Below are 12,889 nucleotides of genomic sequence, written 5' to 3'. Positions count from 1 at the left end.
GTCAAGTTTCTATTCAAAGGTAATGCAAAATGAACAGAATTTCCATAAGATTTGCAAAAGGAAATGCAAATGAATGCACTAATGCAAAACACTCAAAAGGTTTTAAAAAATAAAATTCAAAGGGAAACAGAAAAAAAAAAACATTATTTTCTGGCATAAAAACAATCTGCTAAACCTAAATAATAAGCCTGGCGATATTCTATATTTTTGTTATTGTCAATACATCCCATGAATAGACCAAAACGTTTGAATCAGAATCAGAATACTTTATTGATCCCCTCAGGGTAAATATTTAGTTGCAGTTGCTCACAGTCACATTCAAGATAAAATAAGAGTAAGAAAAGAGCAAGTCAATAAGTGTACACAGTAAATAAGTAACATATCTACAATTAAGACGTAAATAAAAATGTTAAGTATTTACAGACAAATAAAAACCTTAAATTGAAGTGAGATTAAGTTACAAGTCAGATTAGGTTAAGAAGATTGTTTCAATGGATTGTACAAATTCTATTGTAGTGCAGTGTACAGTATGAATACAAGTAGCAGCAGTGAATAAATAAATAAATAACACGTTTGTTCATGTAGCTGATAACTATTGCAGGAATTATTGTACATAATTGTCCAAGAATATTGAGATGTGATGTGGGGATGCGTGCTGTGAGACCAGTTTTAACTCTAAGCGTGTGACACTCAGAGGGAGGAGTTCTATACTTTGATGGCCACAGGCATGAACAACATCCAATATTTTTTGCATCAGTGGAGCACTATGGCACAGAGGATTAAGATATATCAGGCTTTAATACACAGTTGGATACATGCAGTGTGTGCTGGTTTGGGTCTTTTCATGAGATTTGTTGACAAAAAGAAAAACATTATCCTTGAACTTCAGTCTAAGATGTCTCTACCAAACTTCATGAATGCCATATTGCTGGAACTGTGATGGGAACATTTGCATATAACGTTTTAATAATTTAGCTTCTGCTCCTGTTAGTCATAGTAACTTACAGTGAGTACAAGAGTAGAGTAAGCTGGGATTGCTGCAACACACTAGCACATAATGGGAGGTTCAGAGCCCTGACAACACTCTGTCACCTGAGAACGATCATATAACAATGAAGCGCTAAAAATAAGAGCAAAGGAGAGAGGCAGATAGGATTTTATTTTTAATGAGAGCAAATTACATTGTGTTTAAAAGGCTGGTGTGGGAGAAAGAGGAGGTGACTCAGTGGGAAGGGAGGGAGAGGAGGAGTGGTGTGAGGTACTTCTTGAAGAGATGAGTTTTCAGCCTCCGAGGGAAGACGTGGAATGACTTTGCTACCCTGCCTAGTTTACATATCCTTGGCAAACAGGAAAAAGCTGCTAGACCGGCATGGATGAGTCATGCATTATTGACGAGCACTAACATATAGAAGCTTGTGTTCCTTCAAGGGACACTTTGAGACTTTTAATTTTGCATGACTTGTCTGTGCCAGACCAGTCAACATTTATTGTCGTTGATTCTAATTAAACTCTGTCATTCACCCCTGAAACCAAGCTCAAATTCATTCCGATAATGATTTGCTTTTTAACACGTTCCCCATCACCATCTGAATACAAATCATGTGCTCATGGTAAACTGTTTCACACTCTTTAAACACTCATACTCTCAGATCCAGGAAACAGCTCTGCTTCTCATGAGACGTGATTTATCATTTCAAAGATCCTTCATATATCATAGCCATGATTACCATTCTGTTTGATTTAGATTATTTAAGTGTGTCTCTCCCTCTTCTCTACTGGGAAAATTGTTCACGTTAATAAGTTGTTTGATCGAGTGCTGATTCAAGTGAGAATCGTGATTCTCCTTGTCTAATGGAAGGATATTTTATTTTCTAAAAAGTAAAACTTTAGTCATAGCTTCAGCTCCGGGAAGGTCAGTAGCCTGTTATGAATATTGTATATAAGCTGAAAGCATGGCAGTGAACTAAGAAGGCACACAGAAAGCCCGGCCTGCTCTGTATGGAAATAGAAGTTAGATGGACAACAGCAGAATCCATTAGGGGAGAGGAACCTTTTCTTGCTTGCTCTCTGTTCATATTCATTCAGTGTTTATGAAACAGGGATGCTTTACAGGAAAAGACCTGCAAAGATTGGAAACGGATGCATCTTCTCTCTGCAAGTCTCGATCCTGCTAATCTAACAGCCCTCAGCCTCCACTCACGGTTGCCATGACAATTTGAATGCATTTTCATTTAGAATCTGCCATGTGTGGCTCGTCTGTTATGAACACACACAGACACACAAATACACGCCCTTTGCCATGTATAATTCATATCTGTCAACCACCACATTAACCTTGTGAATAGGCAAATCAGAGTGGGCAACATATCATGATGGATGTCGACTGCAGAAGGTCAGGGCTGTGTGTGTGTGTGTGTGTGTGTGTGTGTGTGTGTGTGTGTGTGTGTGTGTGTGTGTGTGTGTGTGTGTGTGTTAGTTATGAGAAGGAGGCTAAACACACCTACCTTATCTTTAAGCTCTAGTGTTTACAAAGCAATATTTAGACTGCTGTTGCTGAGATAGGCAAGACACACACATACTCCATATTCCTCTCTGGTCAAACACGAGAGGAAGGACATGCTCAAGCAGAGAAGTGGAAGTAGAGCAAAAAAGGGAAACTTAATTAACATAAAATGTAATCCTACTAAGATGGGCCAATATCCCACTTTTTTGTCTCGTATGGGCATTTACAACAGCCACACACACACACACACACACACACACACACACACACAAACACACACACACTGTAGGAAGTGAGACTTCTGTTGAGCATTATGCTATATAACTAATATTTCCTCACATATGGCCTTCATTGCAGGATGAATACTAGGGGTGCACGATTCAGAAAATGTCACGATTCGATATCGATTTTTAGGCTTCGATTCAAAACGATTCTCGATTAAAAAAAACGATTCACAGTATGTACATTTAGTTACTTTTCCCATGTGATTGCAGTAGACATACAATTAAAAAATATGAATCGATTTTTGGAATTCTATGAATCGATTTTGAATCGGTAGAGCTTCGACTGTGAATTGATTTTTTTTTTTTTTTGCACACCCCTAATGAACACACATTTGCGGTTCCAGGAGTTTTTTTTTTCAAACCCATATTCCAAGTTCAGCAGCAGAAAACAAATTAGTTTGCGCTCCATTGCTCTCCAGACATGTGCAACATGGAATCAGATCTAATTTAGCTGCTCTTTATGCAAATCAGGGGAAGTGCTGCTCATTTACATCTGTAGTCTTAGAAGATACCCTGCTAAATTTTAAAACTTCATTAAAACATAATATTAAGTTAATATCCCCCTATATCCGTTCCTAAACATGGATTAGCTGACTTATGTGTGTGTGCTCTTCTGTGTCACTAAATGTCTGGTATGTTTTCTTAAGTGCACATCTCTTATTTGTGCTTGCGTCCGGTTAACAGTGAGCAGAAACTGAAAATGTTCCAGCAAAGTAAAACAGTGTTTTTGATTTGATAGGTGGAGAACTGGTGTCCTCGCCTGCCTTGGAGGATAAAGAACCTGAATGAAGATTTAGACAGGAGGGGACAGGTGAGAAACACAGCAAACGGCTCCCGTTCACTGTAAAACAAAAACAAAGAAAGGACACTTCAGCTACCTCTGCTGCTCTTTGGAGATGAGCCTTTTGAGGGCTCTCATCGCAAGGCATTGCTTGTACCAGGACAGCTAATGGTCTCTCTGCACTACTATGCTGTTAGTTAAAAAAACAACAACACTTGGCATCATTACTAGAAAAAATCAGGATGTATTTGGGCGTCACATTTCAAGTGTCAGGGTTGTGGTCCAAATGGCTTGAATGTATTCATTTTAAAGAGTTTTTCCATTAGCATACATTTTTAAACCGAGTCTTTCTCGACGTTAAGTCCCATGCCATCATCCTGACACTACAGAAGAAAATGACATTCGACACCATTTAATGGGCTGTTTTAATTTTAAGAAACACTTGCTCGGGGCGGCCTCTAGCTCATCCAGTAAGAGCGTGCGCCCCATGTAGGCTGAGTCCTTGGTAGCAGCCCGGGTTGGAATCCAACATGCGGCCCTTTGCTGCGTGTCATCCCCTCTCTTTCTCTCCCCCTTTCCTGTCTATCCACTGTCACTATCAAATAAAGGAAAAAAGCCCCAAAAAATAATCTTTAAACACTTGCTCACAAAATATCTAATTGTTTTAAATGTCCCAAAATGGCAGTAAATGTGAGAGGTAATTTCTACTGCAGTGTGTATCATGATCATATTTTTAAACAAGGCAGCAAATGAACAAGCAGGCTGAAGCTGATCCACAGCATCAACATGCCTTGATGGCATAAAGGAGTTGAGCAGCTTTCATAGACCAAATCCGGAGTGACGGGACCTTGGGACAAATCTGGAATAATGACCTTCTATCCCTGCCAATGCACCAGCTCACTCAAATCCCACTTAGAGCACCTCTCTGGGCCGTTAGTCTCGTGCACTGTCCACGCTATCAGCGCTCCTCGAAAAAAAAAAAAAAACCTTCCCTCTGCTGTGGGTAAATCAATATTATAAGCACTCTTTATCCCCTCTCTGGATGCATCAACAGAGCCCTCTGTGGTGGGGAGATGTCATTTGACAGGCTTTGGAGATTTTAATTCAGGCCCAGGTTTTTTAATAGGTTCAGTCTGCAGAAGTGATTTCCTGTCGTGATGAGGGATGCTAATGCCCTGCAACAGCCTTGTTTCAGCCACCTTAGCAGCTGGTAATGACACTGTGGTTTGAGGTTTGTTCCCCCTGTCTCATTCACTGCTTCTCTTCCTTCTTTCCAGGCTGTTCTTTGATTTCCATGTCTGAAGTACACACATTAAAAGTATTGATATTTTCCCCTTTATAATGGTCTGTGTGGCATTCAGATGAGTTTTATTACAGTGTAGTGTGATTCAGTAGCCGCAGTTTCACTTTGACTTCCAGTTAGTCACCACTCCTAAAACACAGGATGCGCTTGGTGCAACACACTGTTAGGTGTTTTACAGCTGGATTTGTTTTTGGACATAATGTCCATGAATGTATCCTAATGTTGCTGATAAGAAGTCCTCCTCTCCTCTCCTCTCTAAAGCCTTCGTACAGCTGAGCTATAAAAGGTGTGACCGATGTATTCACTTCTTTCACACTACACAGCCAGAGCTCACGTTTGCGTAAGCACATTTTTGTGTGCCCCCAATAAATGATTTCCTCTGCAGATGTCTCTCTGACAATTTATGATGGTTATTATCACCTCAACAGAATTACTTGAATTCCAGCTTCAGTGATTATAGAGGTTTCTTGGTCAAATAGGGCACATTTAGGCAAATGTAACATATTCAACATTCACTCATCCACCCATTTATCTATACACCATCCCTGCTTCCATCTGCCAATTTAAGGTGGTAAAAAGATTTAGGCAGTTTGGATAAACCTTTTTATCCTTTAGCATGCAATGTTTGCCTTTTGAGCTGGGGCTCATAGTTTCATTACTACAGCTCTTCTAGAAGGGTCTCCCAAGAAAAAGGCCCTTTAGCCATTTGGAAAGTGCAGTTGTCAATATTGCAATTATAAATTTGATTAGATACATTTTTAAAGATCCCCATGGGGTTACGTCATGGCAGCAGCAGAAGAAGGATGAAAGCACTTGAAACAAACCGTTATTTCAGATAACAAAGCAAGCAACAGGATAACACATTAAACAGACTTAGAGTTACAGTGTCTTTAGATTAGATTAAATTTACAGCTTTGAAATTAATAGCTTACTCTGAACATTATCTGGTGTACAGGTGGAAGTACAGTACAGTAGTAGCATATATACATACAATGTTTCACATTTTCACGTGTCTCCATGTGCAGGCGGAGGTCCGGACCAGTTTTGAGGAGCTTTACCGCGTGATGTCACAACGCGAGGAGTTCCGCTGGATGATGCTGAGGATCAAACGCATGGCTGAGCCGTGGGTCAGTGCCATCCGCTCACTGGCTGCCAAGCAGAACCTGGCCCGGCGTCGGAGGAAGAAGGTATGACGTACAGTGCGTCGTAGTACACTGGAGAAGTGAGATTTGCACTCAGTCGGGCAAAGGGATAAGCAGGCAAAGCAAAGACCTATTAGAAACAGTGTTTACAATTTTGACTGAAAAGCTTTTGTGAGCTGGATATACTCTAGATGTAATTAACGCATCAGTTGGAGACAGAATACCGTATACAATTGTCACAGCCATCAGACACCCACAGAAACAGGTGCAAGCAGATATAATGAGTGTAATTCCAAATTTAGATTACTTATTTGGGTGATCTACTCTCACAAAAAGATATCACAACTGGTCAAATTCTAATGTTTATGTTTCTAAAAATGAGAGGAATACAAACCTTTTAAGAACTTTCTGAAAACATGTAAACACACACACACACACACACACACACACACACACACACACACACACACACACAAACACTTATTCACACTTGTAAACGCCCCACTTTTGTTTAGGGAAGAAATGGTGGTGGGAGCGGACTGACATGGATATTCCATTGTGTCCAAAGTTGGTGGCAGCTCCTAACACTGAATAATGTACTCCACACTTTCCAGTGGCCTTGTAAATAATTCACATCAGATTCCCGTGATACCTTAGTGCTGATGCAAAGCAGCATCCCCTTAACAAAGCAGAGAGTTCAAGAAAAGAGATCTATCCATCTATCTATGGTATCTCACCTATCCTACCTTACTGTTCTGTGTGTCAGTTTAATCCATTTAATCTATAATTAAACAAAGAGTGTTGTTCTCTCCAGATACTTTCAAAGCCAGGTCTTTATTTCAGCCGCTAATCTCTTTTGGATATTAATCCGCACATATTAATCCTTGACTAGTATGCTCTGGGACTGGGGGTTGGCTGCTATTACTTCCTACTCCTGCTGTGGAACACTGTGTTCCCCTCAGCTGTGTGTGTGTGTGTGTGTGTGTGTGTGTGTGTGTGTGTGTGTGTGTGTGTGTGTGTGTGTGTGTGTGTGTGTGTGTGTGTGTGTGTGTGTGTGTGTGTGTGTGTGTGTGTGTGTGTGTGTGTGTGTGTGTGTGTGTGTGTGTGTGTAACACAGCCTTCCTAAAAACAAACCAAAGAGACAAAAAAAAAAAGTTTTGAATGCTAAAGTAAATTCTACGCTACATGATTTAGAGTGTCACTTATTCAATTCCATACCTTTTTCCCTTTCAATAGATCCTGGTGCACTTAGGCCTGCTGACCAAAGAGTCAGGCTTTAAAATAGCAGAAAACGCCTTCAGCGGTGGCCCATTGGGAGAGTTGGTCCAATGGAGTGATCTCATAACCACGCTGTACCTGCTGGGCCATGATGTTCGCATCTCAGCCTCCCTGGCGGAGCTCAAAGAGTCAGTACCAAACACACTAAGCACTATGATGTTCCTTTAGTGAAAACAGTATCGTAAGAAGATACTTATTCTGAGTTAGACTTCAGGAGATCCAACTTTCTTTAGTGTTTGCTTTAGTCAGAGTAGACTAAAAGCCAAAAAGCCTGAGCCAATAAAAATAATGATTGTTGTGTATCCTGATGCTTTAGGTCAGGTATAGAAATTGTTTGAGAGGGAAGAAACGCAGGTTTGCATAATTTTTGCTGCATTGGTGCTGTACACTTTAAATGCAACCCTTGGTGAACAAGGCCTAAATTCAAAGCACATTTTGTTTACCATTTATTTTAAACATTTAGGTTAACCAATTAGCTCTTAGTATTTAGTTATATATGACTGTATATTTGTTAATTGACTGAGGTAAACAAATGTAGCTCCACTGTTATTTGTGAAATATTTGTTGGTGGTTTTTCCAGGTAGAAAAAAGACTGTAAGGCAACTACAAACTTTGTTTAAACTGAAACTGGCACCCTGACTCAACTTGTGTAGTGGGTGCATACTGTTTGACATGGATATAGTATAGTGTGAGCTGCTGTGCTGCCTAAAAGTAATCTGGCCTTCTAGCCTCCCATCCTCACCATGTCAGGGATGATTTTTGTTGTTTGCTCCATGTTAAGAAAAAAATACCTTGGTAAGTACCTAGTTAATACATTTTTATGTTCAGAGTCCATGGTTTAGTTTTATTGTCAACAGAAATTATAAATACAAATGCTATTAAATAATCTTCTGTACCAATATTTTTCCACATCTTTTTAGCTTTGTAGATTGGTACCTCTATCAAATATGCCAATGTTAGTGCATTAGACAAAGAAGATACCACTGAATTTGGGATTTTTTTTTTTTAATCTGAATGCATTGTTGTTTTTAAATATTTTTATCAAAAGAAATTTCATGCACTATTGGAGTGAACAAAAGTATCTTCCCAAAGCGTCCTTCCCAGGTTTATTACCAGAGGGCTAGATAAGTAAAAGGTATCTGTTACTGTTTAGCTACTGGCCTAATAGAGCGAAATCTGACCATGTTAATACCATGGAATAGAATGCAGAAACAAATAACCAGCAGCAGCAGACTTGTATGTTTAATGTTATTAATTATCTGGCTATGAGAAAGTTAATTTCAAACTTTTCTCCCCAGGATCATGCGCAAGGTCATGGGGAACAAGTCCAGTTGCCCGACACAGGGTGACAAAGTGGTTGAGCTCATCTACATTGACATTGTGGGCCTCACCCAGTTTAAGAAGACGCTGGGACCTTCCTGGGTCCACTACCAGTAAGTCCATTTATATCCACCGACCAGCTTCTGACTATGAGTGATGCATTCTCTACATGGCCACACAATTCTCTGCAATTTGAACAGTTTGGGGTATTGAACATGAGCGATTTCTGTATTTGTGTTCTTGTCTGCATTCTCACTGGTTTGGAGTGGGCGAAAAACGTGAAGTCATAATCTTCCAAGCACCAATCAGGATTTAGCAACATTTGAACCACAATATGATGACAGTTGTGTGATTGTTTGCTTAAGTTGCCAACACTGTCAATAAAATCTGATCAAATCACACCCACACAGTCCTGGTGATGCCTTTTAGCTTTTTTCTTTTGTGCATTTAGTTGTGACTTTTTAATGTTATAGAAACCTAAGAGACAGCTGTAGGCCCTGTCACATCAACACAATTGCAGATTGGTGGCTGCTATCATTGGATTTAATGTTTATCTTTAATTGTATGCATCCAGGGAGCGGTTTTGCTGAGCATGCATTGTCTGTTTTAAACACTTCTACATTGGCCAGCTTTCCAGTACAACCACTTTTCTACAGGTGGCTTTTGCGCGGCTCTGATTGAGCCGTTGGCGGTTCATTATATTGCACTGTAACTGTTTGTTTCCCCTGTTTGTGATGAATTCCACAATTTGTACATTTATCTTACCTTGTGCTGTCAATTGTCAACCATGGTTTAACAGCTTTGCTCACATATGCAAAGGGCATTGGGTTGAGGCTTGTCTGGCACTTGCTTGGACAATGAGTCTATTTTCTGCTCAAACATTACCACAATTTCCCCAAAGACCGCAGTAGCGTCTGTTGTTCGCTCTGTTTCAAGTCTATTCTCTCTCGGATTGCTCCGCTGAGGACTGTAGATGAGGCCTTCCTGTTTTTTTTTTTTAAAAAGCTCTCATCCTTGCCGACTGACAGGAAAAGAGAAGAAACAATAAGTCTGGGGGCACTAATGGCCCCGCTGGTTCCTCCTGCTTGTCACCAGGTTTTGTTAGTCTGCGACATAACACCTTATACCGCATCCGCTCCCTTTGTGCCCTGAGGAAATTGATTCAGCCTCAGGCGTCATGTAAGGTCCGGATGCTGTTTTCTGCATTATTAGTCCTACCATAATTGAACACTTATCTCAAAGCACTTAGTGTCACTGTGCTTTGTGAAAGAGGACATACACTGCAGGTTGGAGACATTTTTCTGTACTCTCTCACTAAGTAAGTAAGCTAGTCAGTTTCCCTGCATCACCTTTCTGCCAAAGTGTCTTTTACTTTGCCGTCTCCTGTTAGTGAATTAAATTTTTTGCCTTTGTGGCCTGAGAATCCCTTTGTGAAACCATTTTTCCTTGACTGTATTTCTCATACAGGAAGGCAGGGAGAAGGATATCCTAAGCACAGAACATGCCAGATTTCTTTGCATATCAGACCCCAAGCAATAAACTATGTCATTATTGTTCCCTTTTTTCTGGTTTATTCTTTGTGTTTGGGGACAAAGCAACCACGTCTGTCAGGCCCGTTTGTGATTAATGTGTTTTTGTTATTGCCCCAGTCTTCTGGCTATCTGTCTTACAGTGCTGTATCACTGTGTTTCATACTACTCCGGAGGAATGGGAATGCTCTGAGCTATTGTTTTCTGGGTATATACTAGAGCCAATGTTGCCCTGTTGTTCCGTTTCATTTAATCCTTTCATCCAATAACTGAATCGGGCAATGCGCTTTCATCTACATCAGCGAGGCTGCAGAACATGTGCCAGTGTATACCAGTTCTACATTTGGTGTTGAAGGAAATAATGCAGAAATGAAACTGGACAAATGACACGTCAGGCTTTAGCTGCGTGTGTCCACAAGTTTGATTTCATCATTTTTCATCTGGCTTCTATTTCCTACTGATACTTCCTCACTTTCTTTTTCCAGAAACTTTGTTTTGACACAACACTGCATGTATTGCAGGGGCGTGATTTCATGCCACTGGCTTCCGCTCATCCACAGTGTCAGTTGTTGAAGTGTCTGTGGTTCTGTCAAAACAATAACTTGCTTTGGAGATTGTGTGAGTTGCAAAGCATATAGTGGTAACATGTAAAAGCCAATGTTTTTAGAAAGTTTTGGAGAAAATTAAAAATAGTTGTAATTGATCCTTCACTAAGCCTGGCTGCCCTTAGTTACTTTTGCTACGGCTGTCAAGTTTTCCATTCTAGCACGGCACATATTCAGGTTATAATGATATGTGGCAGATTTACCCCTCATAATGTGTGTTAATTATTGAAATAATTGGTCTTAAAGTGAAGACAGAAGTAGAAAAAAGCAAACTTCTCACTTCTAGTTGGCCACGGTGAATTCCTTCTGGCTGAAATGACAACTGCCCCGCTCAGATGTTAGCTAGCTAACTAACTCAGTGAATGTTTTAATCCTGAAAGGACTTTTTCTAACAACCTGTCCCACCACATAATAATAATAATAATAATAATAATAATAATAATAATAATAATAATAATAATAATAATAATAATAATGTAGTTAAATGCTAACTCTTGGCCTTGGAAGCAATGCAAGGTTACTACTGTAGTTAGTCAGTCAGCCAGCCATGCTAATGTTTGCAGCTTATGCTGCTGCTGATTGGTTAAGGGGAGAGGTTCAGTGAACAGGTAGTTGATCAGATGACTTGTGTAAAGGAGAAAGGTAGCTTCTCAAAAGAAGTGGCCGATTAATGCCATTTTGAGATAATCCAATGCCAGCGCTCACGAGGCCGTTTAACAAAAAATGTCTGCAGAACAAAGTTAGCGCTCCCCCGACGTCAGTGTCATGGTGCATCTCCGCGACAACGGAACTTTTTGAAAACGTTTTCCTTTTGTGTTTTTAAAGCTAGGCTGCGAGTTATAGCCTACAACTAAACACGGACTATAAAGAGACAATGCAGACAATTACAGTGTTAAATAAATGTTCATTTAAGTTCAGCAATTTTGTCTCATCTTTTTATTACTATAAACTGTTGTATTTCAACATGATATTGGCATCATAAATCGGCCATCGTCCGTCTTGCTGTCTAAATATCGGCATTGTCATCGGCCATTAAAAATAACGACCACCTCTCTAATGTTATATAGGTGTTATTTTATTGTTTTATAATAGTTATAAAAGATAACAATTCAGGTTAAAGTCTTATGAGTAGAATTTATTTTCACAATCAGATGTTATTAGCTGGATGACAATCAGGGTAAGATAATAAGTAACAAATTATAGTATATCTTTCCCAGCTCCATGGTGCCCTTGTTAAGTTTTTTTTTTTTTAACTAAACCCTGACGTTGGGCAGTTGTTCAGCTTAATGTTTTTTATAAGACACATTATTAACTCATATGTCTGTTTATCATGCAGCTGTGTTTAACGTCAGGGCTGTGCAGACATATAACAAGCCCTTAGGTAGATTCATATAAAACAGAAATTCCCATTTGATATCTCCTGTTTCCTAATGACCCATATGGGACCAATTCATTTATGGCTTATTTTATATGAGCGATAATCATGGCAGGACAGAAATCTTTTACAACAGCTTTTGTTATACACTATCCATTTGGGATCACTTTAGGTGGATTGCATTATTGTGAAATTAAAAAGTCTACTTTGGCATCAACATCCTCACTCAGTCCACCTCGATTGTGATATTGCAGCATATTAAGTGTTACTAAGTGCATACTTGTTGAGCTGAACAGCCTCAACTCCTGCCACATTACGACGCCCACTGTCAACTCACTGGACTCAGAATATGTGCTGAAAGCCTCACTGCAGCCCATATCTACATCATGCTATGGTTCCAGCAGCACTTCCCCATCTGTTGAGGATAGATCTACCGGGGACAGATGAGGGTTGTTTTTTTTCCGGAGCAAGTGGGAGATGACATGTGGCCGTGTTGTTGTTTTTGTTGTTCTGCTTTCAGTCTAAAGTTTGTTCCCAGCTCTCTACTCTCCCAGGGCCTTTCACTGTTCACGCAGCCAGCTGCACAGCTTCTGCCTGGATGGAGAGATGATAACAGAGAGGGAGAGAAGGAGAGAGAGAGGGAGAAATTTTTACTTGCAGATGTCTATGTGTGTGAGACTGAGGGCCCTATCTTGCACCCGGCGCAGCGCAGCGCAGAGCCCGACTTAAGTGTCTTTGCTAGTTTTCCCATCCAGTGCCCAGGTCGTTT

General features: G+C 40.1%; 1 protein-coding gene across 1 annotated transcript in view; it reads left to right on the top strand.

Moving 5' to 3' along the window:
* Positions 1-12,889, top strand: part of mgat5 (alpha-1,6-mannosylglycoprotein 6-beta-N-acetylglucosaminyltransferase) — an 82,239-nt gene that overhangs the window by 38,986 nt on the left and 30,364 nt on the right. The window contains exons 6-9 of the mRNA XM_078244092.1: positions 3,527-3,598; positions 5,897-6,058; positions 7,250-7,419; positions 8,590-8,724. Coding sequence (XP_078100218.1) covers positions 3,527-3,598; positions 5,897-6,058; positions 7,250-7,419; positions 8,590-8,724 — 539 coding nt within the window. The remainder of the gene's footprint in view (positions 1-3,526; positions 3,599-5,896; positions 6,059-7,249; positions 7,420-8,589; positions 8,725-12,889) is intronic.

The sequence above is a fragment of the Sander vitreus genome, chromosome 24, assembly GCF_031162955.1.
Source record: "Sander vitreus isolate 19-12246 chromosome 24, sanVit1, whole genome shotgun sequence".
Taxonomy (NCBI): domain Eukaryota; kingdom Metazoa; phylum Chordata; class Actinopteri; order Perciformes; family Percidae; genus Sander; species Sander vitreus.
This window is presented reverse-complemented; position numbering and strand designations above follow the sequence as displayed.